At 39.8% G+C, this 11255-nt stretch overlaps 3 protein-coding genes across 4 annotated transcripts in view; 2 read left to right on the forward strand and 1 right to left on the reverse strand.

Moving 5' to 3' along the window:
• On the forward strand, nucleotides 1–2289 carry cdx4 (caudal type homeobox 4). The gene is made up of 3 exons (XM_024284031.1): nucleotides 1–436; nucleotides 1499–1644; nucleotides 2056–2289. The coding sequence occupies exons 1-3, from the start codon at nucleotides 1–3 to the stop codon at nucleotides 2287–2289; spliced, it is 816 nt and encodes a 271-aa protein (XP_024139799.1).
• A 1061-nt stretch (nucleotides 2290–3350) lies between these two features.
• chic1 (cysteine-rich hydrophobic domain 1) lies at nucleotides 3351–8426 on the forward strand. Of its 2 annotated transcripts, XM_024284032.2 has the most exons (7): nucleotides 3351–3547; nucleotides 5166–5220; nucleotides 6078–6233; nucleotides 6541–6597; nucleotides 7016–7075; nucleotides 7190–7262; nucleotides 7643–8426. In XM_024284032.2, exons 1-6 carry the CDS (start codon nucleotides 3402–3404, stop codon nucleotides 7238–7240), a joined length of 525 nt encoding a protein of 174 aa, XP_024139800.1. In that variant the 5' UTR covers nucleotides 3351–3401; the 3' UTR covers nucleotides 7241–7262; nucleotides 7643–8426. The 2 variants fall into 2 exon arrangements, with proteins under 2 accessions (XP_024139800.1, XP_036069900.1); XM_036214007.1 differs by having other exon boundaries at nucleotides 3352–3547; nucleotides 7190–8426.
• A 1426-nt stretch (nucleotides 8427–9852) lies between these two features.
• lnx2b (ligand of numb-protein X 2b) overlaps nucleotides 9853–11255 on the reverse strand; it is a 21053-nt gene continuing 19650 nt past the window's right edge. Inside the window, exon 10 of the mRNA XM_024283915.2 lies at nucleotides 9853–10963. Within this exon, the coding sequence (XP_024139683.1) occupies nucleotides 10828–10963 (136 nt within the window). The 3' untranslated portion in view covers nucleotides 9853–10827. The remainder of the gene's footprint in view (nucleotides 10964–11255) is intronic.

The raw sequence follows: 11255 nt of genomic DNA on the forward strand, positions 1-11255 counted from the left end.
ATGTATGTTGGGTACCTACTGGATAAAGAAAGCGGCATGTATCACCAAGGGCCAGTGAGAAGATCCAGCATCAGTCTGCCTCCACAGAATTTTGTATCTACACAGCAATACCCCGATTTTACAGGATACCATCATGTCCCGAACATGGATACGCACACACAATCTGCGAGCAGTTGGGGAGCTTCGTATGGCGGCCCAAGAGAGGACTGGGGCACGTATGGACTGGTACCCCCTAATCCCATTCCTCCACCCATGAACAGCTCATCTTCTGCACAGGGCCCTTACTGCCCGTCTGAGTACAGTCACATGCATCCTCCCGGGTCTGCGGTGCTGCAGCCGCCGCCGGACAACGTTTCTGTTGGACAGCTTTCTCCCGACAGAGAACGGCGCAGCTCGTACCAGTGGATGAGCAAAACGGCGCAGGCGTCTTCCACGGGTGAGAACATCATCATTACCGTTCACACTCCCTCATGAAGGACAGGCAATGCCCCTGCGCGTCTGTGAGCTTCTTAATGTCGTTTTTACGCAGCAGCTGCAAGCTGAGTTTTACGCAAAAACTGCTTTAAAAATATGAGAAAAACAGCAAAACACTCTTGCTCAAATGTACAAAATAATATTTGTTTTTTTTAGCTTTAACTAAATGTAGAAAAACACTTTTTTGACCAAACTGAACAATTAAAGTGTTCCAAATTGGGGCCTGTCCACCGTTTCTGTTTATGGGAATCTGAAAAATGATGGAAGAAAGGGAGGGAATAGGTGTGAGAACACGGCGCCACGCAGTTGTGATGTTAATGTCATTATTCCAGGAGTTGTGAGGTTAACTTCCCTGTTACATTGTTTGGTGTCTTGAGTGCTGTCCGTCATATCCAGGCCGAGGCCTTTGCATTCAACACCTCTTTGCTTTGATATGCGCCAGCTTCCCTTCCTCTCCGAGTTATATTGCCGGAAAGAGTTACTCTTTCACAGCTATCATCACAAACCTGCAGGAATTAGTTTCTGTCTGTGTAAAGAGATTATTCTGTCGTTTTTAAAATCAAAAGTCAGAATGGTCACTGATTGGATTCAATTGAAAACATTTTACCAACTTTTTCATCATATCTGACAAATTATTTCCATCCATCCACAGATTTTCACTGTAACTCTCGTGCGCTCTGCGCAACTTTTACGCAGACAAAAACCACGTGAAACGTTGAGTTTCAAAGACACTGGAAGGCTCGTGGCTGTTTGAAATTCACTTACTGAAGTTGTCATCCAAGCGAGATCAAACAGCCTCATTTGCGTATCTGTAGAGACGTCAAAGAGATGTGGATTTTAGATGCTGCGAATAAAGATGCAGCCCGCAGATAAAGCCGGTCCTGGCATGCAGTCTGCTCTGTGGAAAGCTTCCAGTTCGGCCGCCTGCATGCTGGCCTCTGAGGTTGAGATAAAAAAAGTAAAGTGACAATCTGAGGGATTTGCGTCCTCATGTAGCAGCTGTTTGTGTTTTTTTCCCGCACAGGTAAAACAAGAACGAAGGAGAAATACAGGGTAGTGTACACAGACCACCAGAGACTGGAGCTGGAGAAAGAGTTTCACTTCAACAGATACATCACCATCAGGAGAAAATCTGAGCTGGCTGTCAACCTGGGTCTGTCTGAAAGACAGGTGAGACCATTCTTTCCTTTTTTTTAACAGTCCAAATTCAAAGTTCAAAATGACACCAAAAGAAATCTTTAGCAGCAACTTTCTGATCCTTTTTACGGCAAAAACCTGTTTCTATTTTCTCTCTTTGTATACAAATCCTGCGGATTTTATGGTTTGATTCTAAAGAATGTTTTTTGTTTCCTTTAGGTGATTTACTGGTCGGTTTTATTGTATTTTACGCAAAATATTACATAAAACGGAAGAACAAACAGACTAACTCATTTTTAGTACTCCATATAATTTACTGATGCTCCTTTCACTTTTTAAAACTTTTACTTTTATCAGGTCAAAAAATCTGTTTGTTTCCTTATGATGAACATTTTGGGCTGGATTTCATGGTTTTCATTACCTGAATTATTGCACCTCTTTCAGGTGAAAATCTGGTTTCAGAACCGGAGGGCGAAGGAGAGGAAGTTGATCAAGAAGAAGATGGGTCAGTCTGATGGGAGCAGCGGCTCCGTGCACAGTGATCCGGGGTCAGTCAGTCCCCTGCCGGTCCCGGGGTCCCTGAGTCCCACAGACATGCACGGATCTATGTACCCCCCTCAGGGAATGAACACCTTGCCATCTATCAGGAATATACAGCAGGTGACTGTGACCCAGTAGGACAGCTGGAGCATCTTCTCTGGTATAACTGAGCACTCCAACGCGCAGCAGGAGGATGAGACTCGCGCGCTGCATCAGGACACACATTTGATTTACAGCAGCGAAATGCTGGAGGCTCTTCAATATAGATTTTTATAGAATAGTTTTTTATCATTTGAAAAAAGGAAGAAAAAAAGCGCGTGTTTTCAAAATTAAAAGCTTTTAATTGTTTGTGAATTTATAAGATATAAATATCCTGTTTTGTTTGTGAAATTGTATTTGTTTGTGAATAGAATGTGCTGGAAAAATAAATGAGGCATTTCAGGGGAGTTTTAAATTAGATATCTCAGAATTAAAGGCGTTGAATTCAATCTTTTTATATGTTTTTTAGAGCAAAAAAAGTGCGCAAAAAGCAGCTGTCATTGAAACGGGTTTGTAAATAAAAGGCTTTTTTGCAGAAAGTTTGTCGTGTTTTAAATGTTGGATGTAGAAATGTTGTCTTATTTATTTTTATGTTGTTTCTTTTATTAATATAGTTTTTGCATTTTTAAAGACACCGTTAGCTTTGAAGTCAATGTTTTACCGTGCAGATAAATTGATGTGCAGGAAAGAAGTAATTAACCATTTTTAAAAAAGTAAAAATAAACTCGATAATTGAGGTACTTTTGTCAGGTTTTTTTTACCTTATAAAAAGAGGTTAGAGGTATTTTACAAGGGTACTGAGCTGAGTTTATTACCTGAAATAGTTGCGTAACTTTTCTGCAAGTTTGGATAAAAACTTGTTTTCTTTCTGTCTTTATTTCGTTGCTTTTAATAAATAATTACATTTTTAATTGAAAAAGCAACAACTGTAAAATTACGCAATGAATAGATGTTCTTTTCTGGTTTTTGGATTGTCTATTTGAGACTGTTAGCTAAATGCTTAAAAAACTTTTATTATTAAACTTGCATGTCAGCTTCTCGCACTCTTTTTACTAATAGAACCAGTGAATTGTCCCAGAATAAACGATGTCCGCATGTCAATGTTCGTTACCGCCTTGTAAAAACCTGAGGGTGACATTTCCTACAGCACTTGAACGCACCATGGTCGCGCTCTCCAAAGCGCGTCAGTGCGCAGCCTCGAAGAAGACGTCATGAGCGTCTTACTACCAAACATGGCGGACTTTGATACCATTTATGAGTTAGAAGACGATGAGGAGGACCTTGTAGTGAGCGAAGAGAACTTGCCCCGATACTGTCCGGAGCCGGTGGTTATGCGGGGGGCTGGGCACATCACAGTGTAAGCAGAACCCGCCTTAGTGGGTTCGGTTCGGCCCGGTGTTGGATTGTTATCCTTCGGCTGGCTAGCCGATGCTATTCTGTTTGCTAACGGTTTTCACAACAAAAACAGTAGGTCCTATCCAGACTGAAATGGATGATTTTTTTAAGTGAGCATAACAACATCAAAATAGATATTTTGGTTACTATGGTAACTGCAAGCTCGAAAGTTGGCTGCCGTAAATCGTTACTGTAATGTAAAAACCAAAAGCTACATGTTTTAAAAGAGAAAAAGTCACTTGGTTTTATTTTTTTGTCTTTGGCAACCGTAAATTATTTATCATATCGGGGTCATAATCGTGATTTCCATCTTATACTCCACCGTTCGTCATTCCAGGTGCATGTTGATTCTTTTTATACATGAAAAGTTTAAAAGCCTTATTGTTAAAATAGAAACGGGTGAAAAATCAAACTTGGCAAGCAAAAAGCAGCGGATATTCATCTTTAAAAGTAGCTTTTCTTTAAAGTTTTATTTAAAAATAACCAGATTTGCGCATATATTTTTATTGCATTAAATAAAAGTCTTCAATTTACTCCAAACCTTTAATTTATTGCTTTGCATCAAGCATCTAGATAGCAAGATATAATAACAAGTGGTATTTTATATAAAAAGGAATTGGTTTAATGTATTTGTGGTTAATGACATGCTTTTAGTAAATATAGAGGTCTTCAGTGTTCATAGGCAGTAGTATAATAGTGAACCTTTTAATGTCAGTATAAAATACTTTAGGGTTTGGTTTCATTTTTACAGGTGGATCATTTTAAATGCTTGTTTTAGAAAGATCCAGATACAACTTGGATGTACACACTCATTCTATCTTTTGACAAATCAACAGATGTTTGGTTGGTAGAAACTGAATCGTGTGTTACTCCATTGAACTGAATGGTGGGGAAAGTGAATCGTTGCATCCCTACTGTATACCATCAGGTTTAAAGTGTCAATATTTTACATTTATTATATTACACCTTGCTTAGTATAAGTCAACTAAAATGTTTTTTTAACTACTTCCTTATTAGCCAGTTAAATATACATTTTCTGAATTTTAGTATAATTTTATTGTTGTTTTGTAATACATAAATCATATATTGAATCGAAACAAAACCGTGACCCAAAAATCCAGGTTTTAAAGGAATCGTAGGGAAAATTAATTGTTGCATTGCTTGTAAATGGTGAAAAAAGACTTTAAACAGTGATGTAAAAATGTCAAATTCTTCCCTCAAGTTAATTTATAAGGTTTTATGCAAATACTGTGTTCTAAATTGTTCAATTTAACCAGTTTCTTAAACATTAGTTTTGTTTGTCTTAATAAACATGACAGATTTTCCTCTGGAAGTGTGAAGATACTACAAACTATTTCATCTTATTTTATTTTACCAAAAACAAGATAAAAAGTATTTACTTTATATTCAACATGTTCTTTAGTGTACGAGTAAGTTAGACAGAATAGTTCTTCTGCCTCAATGTAAAATAAATCAAAATATCGATCTAAAAAGACTGTGTTGCTTTGCTGCCTTTTGCTTGTTCAGCATCATCCTCAGCTCCATGACAGGACTTTACATCTTCTTTTCCTTCTATCCAGGTTTGGACTCAGCAACAGATTCGACACAGAGTTCCCTACTGTTCTCACGGGAAAGGTACAGTTACTTTCAAGTTTTCTTGCACTTCAGTCTTGCGAGCTGCTTTCTGTTCAAATCCAAGTGGGAAAGAATTAAGCAGTTAAAGCTGCAGCGGCTCTATTGTTCTGCTGGCCTTTAACGGCCCCAACTTCCCCAGAGCGTCCCTTTCAAACTTCCCAGAGAGGTTTTGATCTGGTGGGGATGCATTAGAAGCAGCGCGGCGCACCGCAGAGAAAAGAGCCTGAATGTGCAGCTCTGTCAATGAGTAAGCTCGTCTATGGGGCTCGGCTGACGGGGACCCCAGTGTGTTGGAAGCTCCAGCTCCAGGTGATAAAATCCTGCAATGAGGACTCTGCCGTATAGACAAGAAAGGGAAGCTTCCTGGGTCGGACGCAGAAACACAAAAAGGCTGCAGGGGTAAGAGCGGGCCGAGGGAAGTGTGGGGCAATAAAAAGTACCTTCGGTATTGTAACTCAGGGTGACATGTGATGGATGAGGTCACAATTATGATGATTGAAGGGTGCAGATCAGGCCCTGCTGAGCTTTATTCTGAAGTCTTTGGCTGTTTGCAAAGAGACCTTTGCATCCTGTCATAAAAGATTACGACCCCCGTTTTATGGCGTACAGACTCTGTGAGGAATGAGCATCCATTCAAGTTGTTTGGCCGACACTGCCACAGGCACTGGGCTTATCTCTCCTTTGAGTCCCTCCTTGCCTTGAACAGAGTATAGCCAGGTTAGCAAGTCTCTGGAGAACATCTGCAAACGTCTAACTTTTGTGTGTTTTTTAAAGCCCCTTTGATCTTTCTGTTAAGTTTCTCCTTGAACACAAGCGCTCTTCAATTAAAAATAAAAAAGTTTCTTTTCCCTCCTCAGGTAGCACCGGAAGAATTCAAAACCAGCATCAGCAGGCTGAACGCGTGCTTGAAAAAGAACCTCCCTGTGAACGTGAAGTGGCTTCTCTGCGGCTGCCTGTGCTGCTGCTGCACGGTGGGCTGCAGTCTGTGGCCCGTTATCTGCCTCAACAAGAGAGTAAGTCCGCGGCCTCGTCCCACATTAGGGGCACAGTTAAACTCTCGCTCACAGGCCATAATAAGCAATTCCACTGGTTTAGTCTGAGTGCGGAGGGTAATAACAGCTCACGCTCGCTTTGTGGCGCTGCGTTCATGCATCGGCCGACTCTGGAGCGTGCCGTTTAAAGCCACTCTGTATTACTAACAACAAAGTGGAAATTACTAGCTGGTAAAGTGAGAGTTCAGTCCATAAACCTGCAAAACTGTTGCCTGTTCTGCTGAGTTTTTGCTGCATCCAGTAACTCAAATGTCTTTTGTCCCAAAAGACGAGGCGATCCATTCAGAAACTTCTGGAGTGGGAGAACAACCGATTATACCACAAGGTAAGAGAGGTGTGAGCTCCTGTGTGAAAGGGTTTCTGTATCTCTGCTGTGATGGATCATGACCATTAATCTGTTCCGTAAACTCTAACCTGCCACATTCGCCCCTCTGAGCTGTTCGGGGCAGATCGAGTGCTTTGGGGTTGGACAGAACCAAGAGGTCAGCCGTAAACGGCCGTGTTCATTTGGTTTTGTCTCACAGCAACAAATTGCAGCTAGTAGCCGTGCGGGGACATAAAGGAAGCTCTTCAGGGTGTCTGGCCACATTTTGACCTCCGTGAGACCAGACAGTCCTTGAAGGGCAGATTCAGACAGATTCTCTTTTCTCTGCATGTGCACGCCTGCGCACGTGCGTGTGTGTGTCTCGGTTTGCATAAGAGAGGGGCTGCTGAATGCATCCGTTTTGTTTTGCTCTCCTCAGCTGGGTTTGCACTGGAAGCTCAGTAAAAGAAAATGTGAAAGCAGTAACATGATGGAATATGTAAGTGACACAGGTTTAGCATTTTGATATCACATTAAAATATTAATCCAACTTAAAGCAGTTTTTCAGAGTTGAAATTAGGGAAGACCAACATGCTGTGTTTTCTCTCCACAGGTGATTCTTATAGAATTCTTACCTAAATATCCCATATTGCGGCCGGACTGAGGAGGCTGTCCTCAGGCTGAAGGTGTGGCCCTCCAATCTCATCCGTAGTGCCTTGTACATACAGTTGGTTGGAATGAGGGTCTGCACTGGCGTCTCCTGTGATGACTCCCATACATCTCAGTTCCTTGTACATTCAAATTTTTTGCAACACTGTCACTTTGCTTTAGAGCAGATTTTGCACATTTTTTCCCCCATCGGAACCTGACTCCCTCGTTGCATTTGGATGTTTTTGTTACCTTTAGAAAAAAAAAAGAAAAACAAAAGAAGTGAAACTCACCAGAAGTTCACTAGAAGTGCATTTACCCCAAAGCACCACTGACCTGTAGCTCATCTGTCATATCGGTAGTTTCTCGCAAAGAATGTGAAACTTTGCGTAACTCTCTTTGCCTTATGTGTGGATAGGAGGAAACAAAATCAGCGTCCATGTAAGCGGATGCCAACAGATGATCCCAGCATCCAGATGTCATTTGCTGGTTTTTAAAAACCAGTTCTTTGCAGTTCGATGGGATGATGGTGGAACGCGCATGGTGGATCTCATCCCTCTGTGTTTTGTCTTAACCCTTTGAGAACTTGACCTGTAAATACCACGCTAGAGTCGGCTGTACAGTGGTTTACCATTTGTTTACATATTGTTACATTTTTTTTGCCAAAATATTTGCTGTACCATAGTTTTGATGAATGAAAGGTGTCTGTATACCTTTCAGGTTTATATGGACCTGTTTACCTTGTAAGCCATATGTTGACATGTAACTGATGCCAGAGTAAAGGACTTATTATTGCACTTGAGCCGAGAAAGAGTGAGAATTTCATAAAACTGCATCTGAAATATGGTACATTCTTTTTATCATATTTTTTTTTATTGTTTTTGCCAATAAAGATGACACTATTGTTAAACACATTTGGAAGATGTTGTTTTGTTTATTATTTTTTTATATTGATGCTCTTTTTGTGATCATTTTTTTCTCCGAGCTACAGTTCATCCTAATTTGTTTGGAGGATCATCCATCCCGGATGTTTTGAGCAGATGGCTCCTTTGTTTCTTCCTGTTATACCCCAATAGAACGACTGCATCGCGTTGTACTCCTGTCCTTCTGAAGCAGTAGTTGATGAGACTTCAAATCCTCTAAATGTTTATCATGACAACCGAACTAACTTCTGGGGAAACACAATAAATGGTTGGTTTTTATTTGGTTTGTCTGTTTGCTTTATTGATCCACATATAGAATTTAGGTGAAGTGCAATTTTATTCCGTGCAGCTTTGATGAACGGGATCCCGTCTGACCTCTGTCAAAGTGACCAGCTCCTGGCCATCAACACACGCTGTCATGTTAAACAAGGTGCTAACTGGTTAACCTGACAGCCTTTAACCAACACATCCAGGAGTGACGCCCCCACAGCCGGCTGCTTCTTCCTGATGCTACAGATCGGCGGTCAAAAGGTTTATGACGCCCTTCTTTTCTTTTTAACTGTATCTCCCAACTGGAACCCCCTCCCCCTGCAGTGCATGTGCACACACTGTCTGCAGGGGTGGGCTTCACTTCAGGGTGGCTGCTTTTATGGTGCTTTGTGTGTGTTTTTTTCTTTTTACATTTGTTTTTTTCAGAACCGGCTGAAGAAAACTAACAATTTCTCTACTGAAAATAATGGTGTCTCCATTTAATTTTATTTTAAACTATGTTTTCATTTCAAAAGCTTTTTTAGATTTGAATTCACAAACATTAGTAGCTCTTTGAACATCTGAATTATACAGATTTATATGGAGGAAACCAAAGTTTTTACTCTAGTAGTCATAGCCTTACTTTAAATAGTACTTTTAAACAAAAGTGGTTATTTGAATCTGTTTAAAAGCACTCAAGTACTATGTATAATTAATAAACCAACTGAATCAGTGGAAAAAAAGAAAATTCAAGAGTTTTTAAATACAAATATAATAAAATGTCTGTTTACAGCAAAATAAGACAGATCCTGATGTAAATGAAACAAGAAATAAACATTATAAAGCAATGACTCTACTAAGGTTTGGTGAGAGTAGTGATTCTTCACAAATTTACTCTAGTAAAAGTAAATGAGCTGCAGTAAAACCTCTTTTCAAAAGGTAATTCAAGTAAATATCACCTGTTTACAACACACCTTAGGTCACATTCTTCTCAGCATTTAAAGGAACAGGTTACCCCCCATTTTTGAGCATCTTTATGGTTCCTTTGTTGACATTAAGAATGCTGAATTTTTAATCTGTTGAATGCAAAATATATATTTGAAATGCACTGAATGCCCCATACAGCAGTCAGTGTGTGATGACATTTATATGTCCTACTTTTAACTGTTGAAGTTTAGTTTTTAAATTTCAATAATGTCCAGCAGGGGTCAGACTGCAAAGGCATAAATTAAAATGGACACATTTCAAATAAAACAGTTCTTTCCATTCAGGAAGTACCAACCTGATGGTTTTTATTAAATATAAGCAAATACTCGAACATTTAAATGAAAAGTATTAAATGACAGGTGTATGGAATGACTAATAAATTCAGTTGTATGAAATTAAGACGATTTTTTTAAATTTCATCCACTACTGGTCATCTCACTTCATTTCCTAAAGAAACAACACAAACAGCAGGATTTTGATGTGAATTTATTGACATAATGAAACAGTGGCTGGATTAAATCACACACTGCGTGCTGCATCTGACACGACCACTGAATTGTGCAAGAAGTCTTCCATCAATCAAGATGCAAGCAAGGCCACAATAATGAGGAGAAAACGGTTTGGTACAAAGGCTCTTTAAGGCAACGATACATTCTGGTTTGTCCTTCAGTACCAACGGAAAAACCAGCGAATCATCCAGAAAAAGACATTTAGATTTCTGAAAGACAATTCAAAGCACTTTTGCAAAATTATGCCAAATGCTTGAAGCATCTGAACCTCCTAAATGTTCCTCCAAAGGATTACAAGCAGTATTAATTAAAACAATTTACAAAGAATAATTTCTTTGGATCACTTCACATTAACCATGCATCACATTTCCCCACTCTGAATGATGTTACACTCGTTATGCACATTGATATGACTTCTTGTCATTTTGATGGTCTGAATAACCAAGGCCTCACATTTCTGATAAAAAAAAAATAGAACAGAATAGAAGCCTCCCATCAACACAAGTGTTATAACTCGTTAAAGCTCGACTGTGATTCAACTAGTGTGATTTTTCCTCTGAGATATCACTTTTTAAAAGTGCATATATTTATTTGTTCTAGCGTCTGCAGCAATTTCTTGTTGTACAAACTCGTTATTAATTAGCTATATATTTCATTTCTGTACACTATGATCAAACTATTTTAACACAACTGCTCAGAACAGAATCAGAGAAAAGAAATCCTTCTGTATTTAACCAGTAATTAACTGCCATTTTTCTATTAAAAATCAACGATTAACTCCAGTTTGTAGTTCTCATGAACACACAGTCCATTACATCAAGAGAAGAACAAACAAACGGCGTGTCAGTGAAGTAAGCAGGGTTCCAGCTCAGATCAGAGGAACCTCTTTTTGCTCATGTAAAATTGAGATGAGGACTGAACAAACGGCAGCGATGCTACACCAGCGTGCCCGGCCACGACACCACAGTCAGCGTGACTCTGTTCTTCTGCAGCTTCAGCATGGGGATCAGAGAGTTGTTCTTCATTCCCACAGTGGTGGCTCCATTCACCGCCACTATCTCATCTCCACACCTGAAGGCAACGGGAGAAGCTTGGTGAGTGACATCACTCACAGGAAGCAGAAGATTGTTACTGTAGTTTTCTGACCATAAAGAACACTTAAAGGGTTAGTAATGGGGTTGTGGGTCTTTTTCGGTGTTAACTGTATTTCGCCATATATTTACCATTTCCAAATGTTTTGGCGTGTTTTGAGCAAAAAATATTGAAATAAAACGACATTTTTGCGGCCAAATTTGGCAAACCTGTCTCTTCCGGGTAAAAAGCTCCGTTTTGGTCACGTGGTGCGTGTGACGTAACAGGGGTC

The sequence above is a fragment of the Oryzias melastigma genome, linkage group LG10 (genome assembly GCF_002922805.2).
Source record: "Oryzias melastigma strain HK-1 linkage group LG10, ASM292280v2, whole genome shotgun sequence".
Lineage (NCBI taxonomy): Eukaryota > Metazoa > Chordata > Actinopteri > Beloniformes > Adrianichthyidae > Oryzias > Oryzias melastigma.